Below are 18927 nucleotides of genomic sequence, written 5' to 3'. Positions count from 1 at the left end.
GAATTTCATGTGGTTTGCACTAGCATGAAACCGATTGGGATGACTGATGAACAAATTCAGTTGAGAGCATTTCCTTTTTCTCTCAAAGATGCAGCAAAGGATTGGTTTTACTATCTTCCCCCAGGTAGCATAACAACTTGGGCAGATTTAAAGAAGTGTTTCCTTGAGAAGTACTACCCAGCCACTATTTCTGCAAGCCTTAAGAAAGCTATCAGCAATGTGGATCAGAAGGAAGATGAATCCTTGTATGAGTATTGGGAGAGATTTAAGAGATTGTGTGCTAGTTGTCCTTACCATGGGTATTCCGATCAAGACCTCATCCTATACTTCTATGGAGGTCTAACTGATGATGACTTGAGGATGGTGAATGCAGCAAGTGGTGGAGGGCTAGTGAATAAGACTCCAGGAGATGCAACTAGGTTGATTGCAGAGCTAGCAAAAAATTCTAGGCAATTCAGTCAGAGAACTCCCACGCGCCGGGTGAATTTAGCAAATTCGAATACAACTGAGTTAGAGAGTCAAGTAGCTGATTTGACTTCTATGATGCGTGAGTTCATGGTGAACTCAAGGAATCCACAGCAACTGAATGCTTGTGGTTTATGCACCTCCATGGGACATCCCACTGATGCATGTCCTCAATTACAAGAGGAGCATAATGAGCAGGCCAACGCCTTAGGTTTTCAAGGGCAAGGTCCGCAGAGAAGATATGATCCCTTTTCAAATACCTACAACCCAGGATGGAGAGATCATCCAAATTTGAGATATGGGAATTCCCAAGGAAACCAACAACATCAGCATGCTCAAGGTCAACAACAGTTTCAGCAATATAGGGCACCGTTCCTAACACCTCAAGGCCAAAGCTCTAATTCAGGTAATATGTCAACTGAAGAAATGATTAGATCACTAACTTCTAATGTTTCTACCATGCAGCAGAATATGATGCAGTTTCAACAAGAAACCAGATCAAGTATTCAAAACCTGGAGAATCAAGTCAGTCAAATCTCAAGTGCAGTAAGCCGACTTGAAGCTAAGGACTCTGGAAAGCTTCCATCCCAAACGGAGCTGAACCCTAAGCAACAAGTTAATTCAATAACATTGAGAAGTGGCAAAAAGTTGCAAGAAACTGTAGTTGCACCTAAGAAGGCTAAAGACTTGATTGGAGTTGAGGAGGAGGAAGTAGAACAAGAAACTAAGGCGAATCCGCCAACCTTTACCTCTTATGAGCCTGTGCCACCTTTCCCAGAAGCCTTGCAAGATACTCGAAGGTATGAGAAAGACAAGGATATTTATGAGACTTTGAGCAAATGTGAGGTAAATATGCCCCTCTTGAATGTGATTAAAAGTGTTCCTCGTTTTGCTAAGTTTATGAAGGAACTGTGTACGATCAAGAGAAAGCACAGGTTGGGAGGAAAAGAAAAAGTGAAGGTGAGTGCTCGTGTTTCTGCAGTTTTCCAAAAGAAACTCCCAGAAAAATGTGGTGATCCTGGTATGTTTACTATTCCTGTTACAATAGGAGACACCACATTACACCGAGCCATGTTGGACCTAGGTGCATCAATCAATGTCATTCCCTACTCCCTGTTTAAATCTTTAGAACTTGGGCCTTTGCATGAAACTGGGGTAGTAATTCAGTTAGCTGATAGGTCCAATGTATATCCTAAGGGGGTAGTAGAAGATGTACTTGTTAAGGTTGATGGATTGATCTTTCCTGCTGACTTTTACGTCCTTGACATGGAACATGACAAACAAGCAGCCCCCATCCTGTTAGGAAGACCTTTCTTAAAGACTGCTAAGACAAAAATCGATGTGTCTACCGGTTCTTTGACTATGGAGGTTGATGGGAAAGCAATTGTGTATAACATTTATGATACCATAAAGTATCCTGTTGATACTCATTCTTTATATTCTATAAATGTTGTCGATCCAATATTGCATGATGTTTCTAACATTGATCATGGGGATGAGCTCCTCACACCTATTACTAATGTTGTGTCTGGTGATTGCTTGGATTCTTCTATACCTACTAATGTGCAGGTGAAGGTGGCGGAATTGAATGAACAGTCCAAGCTTCCACCTATACCACTAGGGGCAACACCCACCCCGTCATCATTTCCGGGCAAGAAATTATCCCAGGTATACCACAAAGCAAAGAATAAGGTGTGGCATGACAAGATGAGATCCCGTTGGAAGGGTCCAATTCAAGTTGACAAGGTCTATCCGCATGGAGCGGTAGAAATTCGGAGTTTAGAGACCAACAAAGTGAATGGAAAAAGGCTCAAACCATACTACGAAGGGATCAAGGTCGAGAATTTGGAGAACATCGATCTCTACGAGCCATCAATTGATTAACGAAGTTTCATGAGTTGTGTCGAGCCAACGACGTAAAACAAAGGCGCTAATCGGGAGGCAACCCGATCGAAAACTCTTCCCCATTTCTTTTCGTAGTTTATTTTTTTTTAATTTTTCTTGTGATGTGAAGAGTGTTTTTGTTGTTTCTATGTAGGTGGAGGCCTCGGGAGCATCTTTTATGACCGAAACACAGCAAAAACAAGCTGAAACAGAGCCAAAGGGGACATTCCCTGCTGAAGCCGCTGGCAGCTGCTCTGCAGCCGCTACCAGCGGGTCTTCAGGCAGCCCAAAAACCCTAGGCTCTGTCCCAGCCGCTGGTAGCTGCTGCAGAGCCGCTACCAGCGGCACCCCCCCCCCCCAAAAAAAAAAAAAAAAAAAAAAAAAAAAAAAAAAAAATCAGTATCAGCCGCTGCCAGCGGGCCTCAAGCCGCTACCAGCGGCTCCACCAGCCTCCCCGATTTTTTTTTTCCCCCTTATTTCCCCCTTTCCAACTCCTACCTTCATTACTCCTTTCGTAAACCCCAATTCCCACAAACCCTTACTCCTTTTCTCCTCCTTCTCTCTATTCTTTCATCCCCTTACTCCAATTGCACCAATCTCCCTTTCCCAAGTCCTTGCCTTTCATCCACTCCTCAATTCCCATCACAATTACAACCTAGATTTTCCATTTTCTCTTGATTTCAAGTTTGACATTGAGTTGGTTGTGTAGTTGTGCAAGTTGAATTTCTCGTAATTGAAAGTGAAGGTAAAGGTACAAGCATACAATTAGAGTCATGGGTGGGGATAACAAGAGGTCTAAGGCATCCTCTCCATCAAGACCCCCAAGGGGCAAGAAGCAAGGTGCTTCTTCTAGTCAAGGTGAGGCACCTCCATTGCCTCGAGGGGATGGATTCATGGGTGTGCGGTTGAATTCCAAGGAGAAGGGGATATGGACTAAGCTTCAACAACCACGACGAACGGTGCAATGCACCAAGTTTTTTGACTTAGAAGCTTTGCAAGAGCTAGGCATGGAGGAAGTAGTGCGGCTCTTGCTACGGAAAGTGGGTCTGGAGAATTTCATGACCAAATGCGCCCCCACCTATGTCAGGTATACCTATGAATTCCTTTCAACTCTTACTAAAGGACGTGATCAAATATCCTTTAATTTGAATAATAGGAATTATGTTATGTCTTATGATGATATGCGAATGGCATTTGGTTGGGATGCACCCCCATTGGTGAACCATTGGGGTGATTATACCACGTACTCGTCCCGAACATTTTGGAGGGCTATAACTGGTTGTGAAGTTGACCCTCATGGTGATCATAGCTTCAAGATCACTCACCCATGCCTTAGACTCGTTCATAGGTTTATTTCGTCCACCATACTATGTCAAGGAGAAGCTACTAAGGTTCCCAAGGCTACATTATCTTATTTGTGGGCGATGACCCCTGAGGGTGTCGGCACCCCCAATTGGGTCGATATTTTTGTAGATAGCTGTGTGAAAGTGCGGTCAAATTCAAGTGGCCACATTAGCATGGGTGGTATGGTCTCCCTGCTCACTTGTTATTTAAATGTTCCACCCCCCGCAGATCTTGTGCCAGTAGATTCGACGTACCTAACTTATAACATCATGACTCTGGTCAAGATTGGTTTGTTATCGCGTTCCCCCGTCGTCGGTAGTTATTTCTGGCGATACGGACCACAGGGTTTGAACTATTTAAGAATTCCTCGTCCCGAGGGACGAGCATTACCTTTTGGCACTGCTACCGCAGACTTTTTCCTTGCGCCCGACCCGGATGTTGCCCCCTATTTGGGAGATGCCGAAGTGATAGTTGAGAACATGGGGGAGGAAAATCCCGATGTTCAAATGGGCGGGGAGTATGTGGATGAAGAAGGGGGTGAGGATGCTGCTGAAGTGCGGCATGATGATTGGCCTCACTGGAGGGCTGATGTAGATGATAGACTAGAGGAGGTGTGCGATGGGATGCAAGAGCTGCTTGCATATCAGAGAAGCATGAGTCGGTTTTATACCGCTCAATATCCACAGTATGAGCCCCCAACTGAGGCGTTCATGGATCACCTGGCATCCCGTGCTTTGCGTCGTTCCGAGAGGCGTGCTTCTCGGGGTGATGCCGGCTCTTCTGGCTCTGGAGGTCCCTCTCATTGAGATGGTAACGATTTTCTTCCTTTTCCCTTACTTTTGGTTTCATTGTAGTTGTTCTTTCATCGAGGACAATGCCTCATTTAAGTAGGGGGGGAAGCTTTTCATTGCATATTTTTTGAAATTTTGTATAGTTATCTTGATTTCATGTTTTGTATAACTATCTTAATTGTGGTTCAATGAAAAAAAAATGCAAAAAGAAAAAGAAAAACGAAAAAAATTGAAAAAAAAAAGAAAGAAAAAGAAAAAGAAACCCGCTAAGCCGAAAACCTGAAAAGGCGGCTTAGGCAAAAATGGGGACCCGGTTAGGTTGAAAACCCGAAAGGGCGACCTAAGCAAAAAAGTGGCTAATGAGTGGGTGAGAAAGTGAGATTTGGAAAAAGATGAGAGGCTAGGATGAAAACCCGAAAGGGCTCCTAGGCAAAATGAGAGAAGAGAGAGAAAAATTCGTGAATTTGCGCATCCATTTGCCGGAGTCGGTGTCATAAGGGGAGGAGAAATATGGAGGTGTCGGGTAGGTCTCATCTTGATGTTTTCGGGAGATAGTTGAAGTTCGGGAGAAGTGTTGATCATGCTTAGAAAGCTAGAGTTATTTTTCTTGACTTTTGAGTGTGGAAGTGTTTTCTTTTGTGGACTTCTGGTTTAGTTGAGTCTTGTTTGCCCAATTTTATCAAAAGTTCCGTGTGGTATGATAGTTGAGAATATCTATGCTCTTGGCTATGTGCTTGTTGTTCTAGGTTGGTTTTAGGGGATGAGTTGAATGTAAAAAAAAATGAAAAAGGGAGTTTGTGAAGTGAGAAGGCGGTTAGTTGGTGGTTGCTAGGATGTCTTCTTGAGTTTGAATGCGTAGAGCTTGTTCGGTTCCGCCATCTTCTGTTTTGAACCTTAATGGGGAGATGTGTTCTATTCTCTAAGTTTACTCGAGGGCGAGTAAAGGTTCAAGTATGGGGGAATTTGATAAGCCGTCTTATCAAGGGTTGAGAGAAGAGTTTTAGGGTGTGTTTTGATGTTGTGCATGAGTTTTTAATAGCTTTTGTGAGTTTCGGGCAGTGATCTCACCTGTGTGCAAAAGCCGGGATTTATAGGTGTTAGTGAGTGAGTTCGGGAACTAATGAGGAGGATTATAGAGTATGGACCTTAGCTCGTGATTTGAGAAGCGTGATGGAGCTTGGAAGAGCAAGGGAGAAAGCTTGAGTAAAGGTGAAGCAAAGCTAGAAGAAAGAGCAAAGAAGACAGCAGAAGACAGCAGAACCGCTGCTAGGGCCGCTGGCAGCTGGCCAGAGCCGCTGGCAGCGGGTCAGCCAGAGAGGACGAAGTGTTTTGCTGCTTTAGCCGCTGCCAGCGGGTCCCGAGCAGCTGGCAGCGGGTCTTCCAGATTTCGGGGCCTGTTTTGGTTATTTTTCAGCAGTTTGCTTTGTCTTGGCTCGTGTTTTGTATTTATTTATTATTTTTATTATTGTTTTATATTATTTAAGTATGGAAACATATATATAGTCTATTTTTATGAAGAGTTAAAGGAGATTAATTAGTGAGAATTAAGTTAGAGAGAAGTAAAAGTTTTCTAGGGTTCTTGGCAAATTTCAGAAATCTTTGTTTTTGAATTAGAATCCATGGAAGCTTAATCTTCCGGATTCTTGGTTAAAGATTGAAGCTTTTGGCTACGAATTGTGAGATTTCTCTTCTCTTTATTATTATCTTTTGAATGTTTATTATTCCTTTGAATTATTTCATGATTTGCTTTAATCAATTGCTAGGTTAGAATTGTTAGATTCGCTTGCATCTAATTAATCTTTCCAAAGTAGCAACTTTGGGTTATGAATGCATGCTTTTGATTGATAACTTAAAGAGGGAATAATATTATTGAAGAAATTAGACCGCTTGTGTTAATTTATTCAATCCTTGTTGATTTCTCCGTTTATGTTCTTCTTGTGGATGATTTAGAGCGCTTGTCTTAAATTATACATTAGAAAGGGTTAGAAAGGAGCGCTTTGCTATTTCTAACTAGCTTATGAGAATTTAGAATTTAGAATTCTACAACAAGGTGTTCAATAGTGTTTGATTGAAGAAGCTTCTATGATCAATTTGTATGTTCAATTGTGGATTTCGCATAACCAAGACCGTTATTCTCATTGATTGCATACTATTTACGTTCATTGTTCTGATTTAGTTTAATTGTCACCATTGCTTGTCAAAACCCCCTTGTTACTTAGATTACTACGTTCCTAGAGTAATTCCACTTAGGTTTGCAGTTATTAGTCCCTTTTTCCCTGTGGATTCGAACTCGACTCCCCTAACTACGTTTATTTGCAGTTAGCTTAGTTGTGATATTTTTGGTTGCATACGACTGAGGCACACCAATAATGTAATACTCGTGGGAGGATTTAGTATTACCCACTTAGGAAGACTCGACCAATATTCCATCCAACAAGCAATCCTTTCGGGTTTAAAGGTCACATCTTTAGGGGCATCACAATTTTGCGGAGGAATAAATTTCCTCATCCCGTATTGTCTCATCACCCTACAAAGAAAGATATAAGTAGTACTAGATAGGCCTAAAAGCCTAATGTAAGGGCAATTGAGACTATTCCCAATCATACTATTTATGTTCCACCAAGGAATCACAAACCGTATGTTAGGAACCCCATGACAGAAAAACGACGTCCATTCCTCTTCGTTCTTATGCTTATAAAGGATTTGACGTTCAGGGAATGTCTTTACTCCATTAGCTTCAAGGTTTTGAGGCTGATCAACAATTCGCAAACACTCCATGAGCCAAATCTGGAAAAAAAAAAAAAATTAGTTTGCGATTTTTTACACAAGCAGGTGGCATTCTTGACTTGCGCTGGTAAACGACAAAAAAAAACGTACGTGTAATAGGAGTGAACTTCCGTGAAACCGTTTTCGTTAGGATCTCCTCTAAGGCAATTCAAGCACAGAACGGTTTCCCCCAAAACCAAAGGAGCGGGTGAATGACATCCCTCTATTTGCTTTACTATGGACACCATTGAATAATCTCCGTATTCTTTGCCTATCCTAAGTAAACAATTAACAACAAGACAATAACATAAAGCAAGAATTTTAAAGTGTTGTTTAGTCATGTTGTCACGAGGGGCGACGAAGTTTTCAATAAATTGAATTAAGTTCACGCCTTCTTCAGTTCCTAGGTTGGTCATATCATTGTCGGACAAACCAAAAAACCTTTGGAATATAGGTTTGGAATCTGACAAGGTAGGCAAATAAGTCACATGGAGAGTGTTTGTAGGGAAACCTAGCAAGGCCTCGAACTCACCAGGAAGGGGGACAATTTCATCCCCTCTAAACAAGAAAAGATGGTGGTTAGCGTCCCAATGGTTGACTGCGGCATGAAGAAAATCAAAGTTAACCACTAGTTGCATATAATTCAATAAAGGGTCTAAGTGGTAAATTTTGAAAGCTAGTTTGTCCTTGGTTGAAAGGGAAGTGACCCATTGTTTCAAACGTTGTTCAAAGGTCTTTACCATTGTTAAAAAAAAAGAGAGAATAAGAAATTAGAGAGATGAATTCTTTTTAATTTCTTATGTTACTAAGCGAATGAATGCGAGATGATCAAAAGCCTGCACAAAACCACGTTTAAATAGACCCAAGAGGGGCAAATTTTCGGCAAACATTGTCTCCCCTGACGCGGCATGTAAGTTGGGTTTATTTCCGTATTTTGGCTCATATAATAACGGAATCTTCACGAGATCTTAAGATGAATCATACGCTTGCCTTCTAACACTTTGTGTCCCTTTTCTTGCCTACTTTCTTATTTTCTTTTGTTTTCTTATTTTCTTTTTATTTTCTTTTTATTTCTTTTTTCCTTAGTATTTTCCTACTTTCTTTTTTCTTTTTATTTCTCTTTATTGCTTTCCTACTTCTTTATTTTCTTTTTTATTTTCTTTTCTCTCTTTCCTTCTTCTTTTTCGAGTTTGTTTATTTTTTCGAGGGGGGTAAGTCGGGAACCCTTTTCCTCCCTCGAAAATTTTTCGCATTAATGTAAACATGGAAACGAAATAATAATAATAATAATAATAATAATAATAATAATAATAATAATAATAATAATAATAATAATAATAATAATAATAATAATAATAATAATAATAATAATAATAATAATAATAATAATAATAATAATGACATATATACAAATGTGTCATATATACAAAAAATGCAAAAAATATATATACATCAGTTTCCTAAAAAATATAGTAAAATGTGTACAGGAGGAATCAGGGTGCTCGGCGACTACTAGACGGTTGCTGCACATCCTAAAAAATCCAAAACGAAGATTAATACATGAAATGTAATAAATTTGTTGCAAAGAAAAATAAATAAAAATTACCGCGATCATCCGATGATCACGGTATGATAAAGTCACGAGGGCTCCCTGATAAGCAGCTCGGAAAGCACGTAAAGTCCTCACCATGTCATTTACGGTCTCCCGCGGAACATGTTCCAAGAATACAAGGAAAGTTAGTAAACAAATGTATATGAAACAAAAAAATTAATAGAAATATTTAAGTACATATACATAAAGACATATCGACTCAACCGTCTCAGGTACGAACGGTATCCCCTTGTCATCCTCGGCCGCTGGAAGGGTCTCACGAATTACCGATCCGACAGCATCGGTATACGTGATCTCCGCTGTAGGAGGCACCCAACCACGTAGCTCGACCCGCTAAAAATACATGTGACAAACAACGATTAAAGGGTCAAAATTCCGGAAAATAAATAGAAACATGAAAAAAAAAGAGAGCTAGAATACTAACCGGAACAAAGGCCGAAAAAGGAGTCAGCCTGGATGCTATAAAAGCCGGATAAGAAGCATCCGTTAGCACCAGCTGCTCCGCTGGATAACCAAGGATCGCCTGAGCTTGATCCTCGGTGGACAGCAGTTCCGGACGCAGCATCCGGATCGGGGGATCCGCAGGAACCAAAGGCTCCTCGGACGAAAGCTGCCAGAGAACACGCTTGCCTAAAAACCAAGCGTTGGTCCTCTGTAACACCGAGAGTCCCGTATAGAGGGCCCGGAAACGGCAACAAACCATGCCAGACCGGATAGCCTTAGGGACTCCGACGATCAAACTCCAATGACGAAGATCGATCTATAAACACAACCACATGAAAAATCGTTAGAAAATACATAAAATCATAAAACAAAAAGAGAACATGTAGTTGGAATACTCACCGACGCACGATTCGCCGAAAGAATCCTCTGACGAAAGTCGTTGGCAGAAGTAGCTTGTCTCCTCTTAATCGCGACCAATCGATGGCCAATAGGAAAACGAGTAGCCCAAGTACCCTGGGGGCTAAGAAAGGTAGGTACGAGCTGAGTATCCCCAAGCCTGAAATCAAGAAAAGATAATCCTAAAGAAAAAACGAAAGTAATAACCGAAAAAAGCTTAAAACACGTACCTCAAGGATACGACTATGCCATGTAAGCGAGATCCGAGGAATCCATGACCCGGGTCGCTTTGCCCATAGTTGTAAGCATACGGTCACACGACACCTCCGCCCAACTCAGGTCACCTACTTGCCCTAAATCGCTGAGGCAAATAAGTAACCCAATGGAGAAACGTTCTCCTCAATCACTCAAGATGGTGACGGAAAGAACGTGGGCAATGTATATCCGAGCCAGCTGCTCAGGTGTACACTGCCGGTCAAGCTCGTTAGCCAACAACTCGTCGATAAGAACCGAGTACGGACAAGATTGTGCGTACACGTGAAGGGCCGACGCAAGATGGTCCCCCACAAGGTCGCGCAATCTCTCGTCTGACCCCTTAACGAGCTCTATAACTACAAGCTCGCCTCCGAAAGGAAAACCCATAATCATAGAGAAATCGAAAGGGGTAACCGTCATCTCTCCCCATGGAAAGTGGAAAGTGTTGGTGGAATCCCATCAAAACTCTAGAAATCCACGGAGGAAAGTTGACGATGCAGATTGGCTCGATAAATCCCGAAGAGTCGCCAACTGGGAGTCAATCCCAGAAAGTGCTACAATCTCCTTTGCCACCTCGGGAAAACTCTCGAAACGGGCTCTCAGGTCACCAAAGACGTACAAACGCATGCTAGGCTCACTCTAAAAAAAAAAAAGAAACGGTTATGGTTTAAAAAGGAGAAGAAACAAGGGAAAAGAGAAAGAAACGAAACCGCGGAAAACTCACGATGCCGCGCCACCCTCTGATCGAAACGTGGTGGTCTGGGTACCACTTGAGGAGCCTCCCTAACCACCTCCACCTGGCGACGTCGATCAGCCGCGACGCGTCGCTCTCGAACCTCCTCTCGAGGACGGGTCACCCTTTTTCGAGGGCGAACCGCCTCGTCCGGACCAATGAGAACCTCCTCGGCATTGACAAACGGAGGCGAATCCATGCTATGACGGATAAAATTTTTTAATTAGTTTATTTTATTTCTAAACTAAACTAATATACGTATTCTAGACCCATTTCGACAGCATAACGGCTACCGGTAGGGCAAAAAACAAAAATCGAATGCCACCCATGCTGGGGGCTATGATACCTGCAATTAAACTCAGTAAATGGGGGCTTTTAACACCCACAAAAGCCATCCTATACAAGTTTCAACTAAGCATTCAAGGGATTATATTCCTAAATCTCAAAGAATCGACTAATTCTAGACGAATAATAGTATTATCAACATAATTATTGTTTACCAAACAATTTTGGAGTTCGAATATGGTAAAAATAGGCTAAGTATACACTTCGCGCCAATTTTTTCGGATTTAAAATTTTCAAAATATTAATTATGGAGGCAAATCTAGTTCCAATACTACAATTGTTGCATAATTAACAAGTATAACCAAAATGGGCAAACAAAATAACGGAAAATCAAGCCAAATTCAAGTAGAATTGCAAAGAACGAACTTGAACAAAGAAATATAATGCTCATACAAGGTTCAATACTTAACCCTTTTTCATGAAATTTGTTGCAAAACACTCCTTAAACATAGCATAACAACATGGAGCAAACAATTTCAAGAAAAATAAACCGAATAAAAAAACCTCCAAATTTGAAATTTGGGGATTAATGATTCAAAAATCATTCGAATTAAGCCCAAAAAGAGCAAATTTTAGCAAAAACTTACATCAGATTACGGCAAATATGAATTGAGGACAAAATTTGCTTCCTTTAGCTTCGAAAAACTATGCTTTCTAGAGAGAGAAAGAGTCGAAAATGGCCAAGGAAGGAGAAATGGTGAAGTGAAAAATTGCATCTGCGATTTTCACTTTACTGACATAAATGTCCCGCGCAACTTAAGATGTTGCGCGTGACATACCAGCGCAACCCAGAAAGATGTGCGCGCCTGGCTAGCGCGACCTTCTGAGTTGCGCGCGGATACTGGTCACTAAAAGAACGAGATTTTGATTTTGATCTGTTTGATCATTTGTTGAACGGTTTTTGCTCGTTATTAGACGTAATGGCGCGTAAATTATCAAAATCTTTTTAATTGCTTTGCATATTGTAGTTTGTTTTCTTTTTTGTTAGTTTTTTGCATCATATTACATGCACACCATGCTTTGTGCCTTCCCCAAGCATACGTTTTGAACGTTTTTCAGCCTTAAGACGTCCGTGGTGGTGCTTTACGTAAAAGCGCCCATAGACAGGTTTGTCATTTTACTTTACTGACGTTACAAATGTCCGGGTTTTTTTTCTTTTTTCACGTCCGAAGCAAAAAGGAAGGCGTTTTCATGCAGCGTAAAAATGCAAATGGCATATCGTATAGCGCAAAATTGTACGGCGTAGGTGTTGTGTAAAATTTCACTCAGCCCAAGCATTGCGAAATCTACCTTTCGGGACTAAAAGGTAGAGAATTACTGTAGGCGTTAGCTCAACAAGTCGACAGGCGCGCCGAACCTTCAGGAACAGGCACTTCTTGAATGGATACGGTAGTTAGTGCGCTTACTAACTTACCGGACAGTTAGGGTGTCGAATCCACCCCATGTATAAAGAAGCGACGAGACGATGTCGCACCTATGTAGTCACGTGCCCCCAGTCCTGAGATACGTGTACTCATCTTGTGGACAAAACTGAGGAGAAAGTTGCTGACTTTCTTCCCTCTCACTGAACTTGGATATATGCCTCCATTCCTGAGACATGTATTTCTATCTTGTGGACTTCCGGCTTGAATACCGGACCCGGCTCGAATACCGGACCATTTCGGCTCGAATACCGAAAACCCCTTTTTTCATCTTTTACTTTGTTAAAGTCAGGCTAAAGTTTCAATGACATATCGAGGGACTTTAGACCAATGATGACACGATTGAGAGGAAATCCTCCCCTTTTATCCTTTTAAAACCGATCTCTTCTCATGACCTGGCATCACCCAGAATACTTTTACTTATAAGAGCGTTCTACAATTGCAAAGGATCAATCTAGATTCTTTAGCGCGTTAAGACTAGGAAGGACTTTTTCTAGCCTTAATAGCTACTTGTTTCAAACACTTAGCGAACCAAGGATTGTTTCGACATCCTTAAACATTACTGAAAGATTCTTTATCCTTAGAGAACTTCGCGGAATGAGTCTCAGATTTATTTCCTTGACTACTTTGATCATCGTCTATTCTAGATTCGATCAAAGTGGGGGCTAACTGTAGACATCTACTTTTGGCCTTCTGTCCCGACAGGAAGTGCAATGATGATAAATAAAACCATCTTCATGTTGGATTAAAGTGAAGAATGCTTATGCACAACTAGTTAAGCCACAAAACACAAAATACTAGCCCAAATTAAAGAAAAAGCCAAAACAAGGTCCAATTAACTAAACTCGATCATAATTAGGCTTAAGCCCGTGCTTAAACCCTAATAATGACGGATTTAGGAGAGTCTAGGTTAAAACTTAGTGCTGCCGCAGAAAAAGCCGCGCGCATCTCACAAAGTCGCGCTGGGCTGCCGCGCGCAACTAATTCGGTTGCGCGCGACACCCAGCGCAACTTTCAGAGATGCGCTCCGGAAGATTCAGAATTATTCAGAAATATATGGAAAATATAAAATCGAATCTTACCATAAAAACCGCGCGTAAGACAATTAGTTGCGCTGCACAAAGTAGTGTAACTCTATAACTTGCGCTAGGATGCCGCACGCAACTCTTTCTGTTGCGCGCGACACCTGCTGCGACAGAATGCTGGAAACCCTAAAGCTAATCATTCCCTATAAATACAAGCTTAAAACGAGGCTTCAATAGCCAGAAATTAACCAAAAAAGTCTGGCGAAATAACTTGTGAGCTTGTGCAACCTAGCCATCTTGTCCTAAACACTCACCCTTTCGATATCTTGTTACTACGGCGGAGGTTCCCCAAAAAAAAAGGAGTCCATAAGGGTTCTAAACAGAGATCTAGCAAAGAGAAGTGGTAAATTCCCGAGCACTTAGTTAAATCACCTTTATTTTCTTGGTTAAAAGGACTTTAATTAATTAATTAGTGTTGTTTGATCACCTTTAAAATAATTAATTAATCAATTCCACATAGTATCTTGCGTTAAATAAAGATTAGAATTGAATTAAATAATTGTTGGTTGATCACTTAAGCCAAGGCGAATCTTGTTTATTTTATTGTTCTTTCACGAATATTATTAAATAAGAATAACGACTTGCACGATGTAATTCCTACGTGAATCAATGTTTGTAAAAAAAATCAACTAACATAGTTTTAGGTATCACGTTGCATATATTGTTTGGTGATAAAATTGTAAAAAAGGAAGAGCTAGTAGAGGTTGTACTAGGGCTAGGATGATGATTTCCCTCTAAGAGGAACGTTATCTTAGTACCCTCGCTCCCGAAATCATTTTGGTTTATAGACCAATTTGGGCATGGGTAAACTTATGATTCGTGCTAATTATTCCATGAACTCCACATGGAAGAAAGGCATGAACGAAGTTTATGAGTTTTTCTTAATTAAAACTCGTTGGCGACTCCTACTTGTTTCTTACAAAAAAAGCGTGATGATAGAATCAATTCAAATTCAAGGTCCCCCAAACAGTCAGGAATTCAAATCCTACTACTCCCTAAAAAGTGTAAAGTCCCACTACAAAAAAAATTACTTATAGAAGCAAGTAAAAAATGCCTCTAATAATAATGATATTGCCTCTAATACCTTTCAGAGATAACTATTCAAGTGCCTCTAAAAATTCCGTCGCTAATTGATGGTTGCCCCTAATGCCTCTTTTAGAGGCAATACAATGCATTTTCTAAAGACCCATATATTTAGAGGCAACCGTATAACCTTGTCCCTAAATATAATTAGAGGCAACCATATAATCTTGACCCTAAATATATTTAGAGGTATTATGTAAATTTGCTTCTAAATACCATATATATTTAGGGGCAGCCATATTATTTTGCCTCAAAATATAATTAGAGGCATTATACATGTTTGCTTTTATATATCATATACATTTACAGGCAATTATGTAATTTTGTCTCAAAATATAATTAGATGCAATCTTGTATATTAATGCTAATGCTATTTAGATGCAAATCAGAAGTTTGACATGAAAGGTTCTTAGAGGCAGAATGCATGATATATGCCTCTGATGTATTGATTCTAAATGAACAGAAATATATATTACAACAATATTACATTTTATGATATAATTTGTGTACATTAATAGACAAAATCATTTTAAAGAATTAACTATGTCAGTATAACATTATAAAGCAAGTTGATTTCATTGAATCAAACAACAATGATATTATTAATAATTTAGTAGTCATTACATAATTGATCCCAAAAAAATTTATGGAGTTACTAAACTACTTAATTTCAAAACAGGCATATGAATAAATAAATAAAAATTAATAATAAAAATAATTGGATAATGTATTTATGTGAATAAGAGGGAGTTTTCATCTAAAACTATAAGCTTGAAAACAACATTATTTTCTTCAATTTCTTCTAATTCGATCTCTAGCCATCTTCATTATATAATTTCCTGTCATTAAAAAGTATGAAATTAATATTTGTCATAATGACGAAAAATTAAATTAAAATAATTATAAATCACTAATCCATAAAATTAAAAAAAAAACTATAAATTATTATTAATAAAAATTATAAAATCCAAAGAAATATTAAAAAATTTATTTCACTAAATTTGTCCTCGGCAATGGATAGAAATCCTTCGGACAAGCCTTATTTAGGTCCGTGAAGTCAACGCACATCCTCCAGGTACCATTGGCCTTCTGAACCATCACCACATTTTCCAGCCATTCTGGATATTGGCAAGGTTCGATGAAGCCTGCCTCCAGCAATTTTTTGACCTCGGCTGCGATGTCTCGGTTCTTATTAGCGGAGTAATTTCGCTTCTTTTGCTTAACTGGTCGACACGTTGGGTCAACATTAAGCTTATGGGAGATGAGGTCTGGACTTATCCTGGGCATATCAGCTGCCGAGAAAGCAAACACATCTCTGTTGTCCCGAAGGAGCTGAATAAGTTCACAACGGGTGTTCGGATCAAGGTCCATCCCGATTGTTACACATTTCTCAACGTCTCCTTCGGCCAACTCAACTGTTTCAGTCTGTTGGTCCATGTCCATTGCTGATGGACTGGACTCTTCATAATCTGGCCTGCTGCCTATGTCAGCAGGTGTCCCAGTCTTTTTGTTCTTCGGCTGGCTCTCTGAGTCCTGCTGTTCAGCTGAAGAGCTAGCCTTTTCCCTTTCGAGCCCTTTACCTCTAGGTACAGATCCTTGGGCCGAAGCACTTAGGCATTTCGGTTTTTTTGTGCTTGGCTCTTTTTCTTTTTCTTTCTCCTCCTCATCCTTGTCGTCATCTGGGCGACTACTGGATAGCTTGAGGTAGTTGCATCTTCGGGCGTCCTTTTGGTTGCCCTGTATCCTTTCGGGAAAGCCGGCGTCTGAGACGTAAATCATCAGCTGATGATAAGTTGAGACGACCCCTTGGATCTCATGAATTATGGGTCTCCCCAAAATCACGTTGTACACTAAAGGAGCGTCAATGACCAAAAATTCAATCATGACATTCCTGGCTGCCTCATCGCAGCCGATGGTGATAGGAAGTGTCACCTTCCCATCTGGATAAGTTGAAGCCCCGTTGAACCCGGATACCGGGTAGGGTACCAGCGTAAGGTGCTTGGGCTTCAGCTTGATTTGATTGTAGGCCTTTCGGAACAGAATGTTTGCTCCGCTGCCATCGTCAACAAGGACCTTACTGACGTCGTGGTTGGCCACCGTGGCGATGATCACCAACGGATCCTCGTGAGGGAACGTTATCCCCCGGCAGTCGGCGGCTGTAAACGTCATGTTCGGCACCGACGATTGGGGAGACTGAATGTCAGCGTTGTTCACCTGGTGAGTCAAAGCCCTAAGGTGTCGCTTGTGCTCCCTTCGAGAGCATATTCCTCTCGAGATAACATTGATCAGAGAGAATTTCCCCTCCGGCTTTTTACTGTTCTTCCGGGGGAAATCGAGGTCTTGCCGAGAGTCCCTCGCGGTGATCCGCGATGTATTTTTTCAAGTATCCCTTCCGGACCATGTCCTCTATCTGGTCCTTCAGTTGGATACACTCCTCAGTGTTGTGTCCCGGAGACTCGTGGAACTCGCACCACTGATTTTTATTTTTTCGCTGATACCACTCTGGGAGTGGTCTCGGCTTTCGGTAACTCTGCTCTTCCTTCGTCACGCTGTAAATTTTGGCGCGTGGAAGAGAGAGCGGAGTGTAGGACTCGTATCTGCCTGTGTATGAGGCAGATTTTTCCTTCTTTGGGTCGCTGACCGAATATTGCTCCGAGGCCTTTGACTTTCCCTTTGCCTTATGGCCTTGGCCTTCAGACAAGGGTATTTGTCTTTGTTTCCCTCCCCCGAATTGAGGTTGGGTTTTCGCTTTGTTCCATTCTTCGGCTCGGATGAACTTATCCGAGGCATTCAGAGCTTCCTCCAAGGTCTGCGGGGTATGCATGACCATGAAGTCTAGGAGCTTCCCGGGCTGCAGGCCATTCTGCATTGCAAAAACGGCTAGCCCCTAGTCCAGCTGAGAGACGCTGGATGACTCGTTACTGAAACGGGTCAGATAGTCTCGGAGGCTTTCGGTTTCCCCCTGTTGCAGACTCATGAGTTAGGGCACCCACGGACCCGGGCCACCCTTGCGTCTTCAGCGCTCCCCGGTACCTTGCTGAGCCTGATCCCGACATGGGAAGTTTAGGTCCCCCCGCAGATAACGGCCCAAATCCAAACCTTAATCAACAGAATATCTTCGGCAAGCTGCCGAACCGGGGGGGCAGCGGCCGAATGCAGCATATCCTGGAGACTTGGCTCCCCGATACGCATTATGTTTTCCAAGAGAACATGCTAGCAGCTGTCGGCCTCATCCGAAAGTTTAAGGATGGTAAGCTTCTTCGGCTGGGGCCGAGGCTTTTTAATTATCTCTTTTTCTCCTCTCACTTCGCTTTTTTATGCTGTGCCAACCTAACTGAACTGACCTTTCCCCTCTTCTTCTTCAGGGGTGAGGACGAAAGCCTCAACCTCTCTTGCAATGTCTGCCGTGAAACCCTCAGCACTGGGCATCACGGCATCCTCATTCTTGTGCTCAGCAGCACTCTCTTGAACTTCATCTTGGACCCCTCCCTTAGGTTCGGGAGTTTTCTGATCCACCTCCATCTCGGGAGGTGGCAGAGGGGTCTTTGGAGGTGATTGAGGTGGTGGCCGGGGAACCCTCGACGATCCATTGCCTTCCTCGGGTTCCCTTATTTCGACGCCGATGGTCATCGGCCTCCGCTGAAAGTCATGGGGGCCGATGATGGCCATTCTTCGGCGCCTTTTCTGAAGCGGCTGCTCGTCCATGTCTGAGTCTGAGGACTCTTCTTGTATCTGGTCTTCGGGACGAATAGGGGCTTTCCCTTCTCTGTGTCTATTACTCTCTTCAGACTGTAAAAGACAAGGGGGGAGGAAGAATGTGAGTAAAAACAAAACAACAAACAGAAATAGACAAAATTAAGTCTGAAAGCTCACCGAGGTCTTCAGCAAAGCCTCGTCTTCTTCAGCTGCCCTAGCTGCAGCTTCTTCTTCAGCAGCCCTGGAGGACCCTTCTCCTCCTTCACAAGCTTCAATAACCCGTGCAACCTCTTCGGCCGTACGGGCAGCTTCAGCTTCTTCGTCCAGCAGCTGAAACCAGGGATCTCTCTTCTTCCACCAAGGCTTCTGCCTTTGATACAGAGCAACAGCTTCAATTTGGAAGTGGGAAGAGTCTAGATGAACCTCTCTATGCCGCGGTTCAGTGATAGAGGGGGCCCGGTCAGTTACAACTCGTTCTCGGTTGACGTCAAGACGAGCGTAGTTAATGCCGACGTTGGTCTCGTCCCGCTCTGAAAAAGAAAAGGGGAAAGGTCAGTTCAGTTAGGTTTGCACAGCATAAAAAAGCGAAGTGAGAGGAGAAAAAGAG

At 41.9% G+C, this 18927-nt stretch overlaps 1 protein-coding gene across 1 annotated transcript; it reads left to right on the top strand.

The window, feature by feature from the left end:
• The first annotated feature begins 360 nt into the window (after positions 1–360).
• LOC110682925 lies at positions 361–2349 on the top strand. The gene has a single exon (XM_021859276.1). It carries the CDS (start codon positions 361–363, stop codon positions 2347–2349), a length of 1989 nt encoding a protein of 662 aa, XP_021714968.1.
• Positions 2350–18927: the final 16578 nt, after the last annotated feature.

This window comes from Chenopodium quinoa, unplaced genomic scaffold, assembly GCF_001683475.1.
Source record: "Chenopodium quinoa cultivar QQ74 unplaced genomic scaffold, ASM168347v1, whole genome shotgun sequence".
Taxonomy (NCBI): Eukaryota; Viridiplantae; Streptophyta; class Magnoliopsida; order Caryophyllales; family Amaranthaceae; genus Chenopodium; species Chenopodium quinoa.
This window is presented reverse-complemented; position numbering and strand designations above follow the sequence as displayed.

Excerpts from the sequence above, each read along its gene's own strand:
- LOC110682925 (XM_021859276.1), top strand. The coding sequence starts at position 361 with ATGGTGAATGCAGCAAGTGGTGGAGGGCTAGTGAATAAGACTCCAGGA.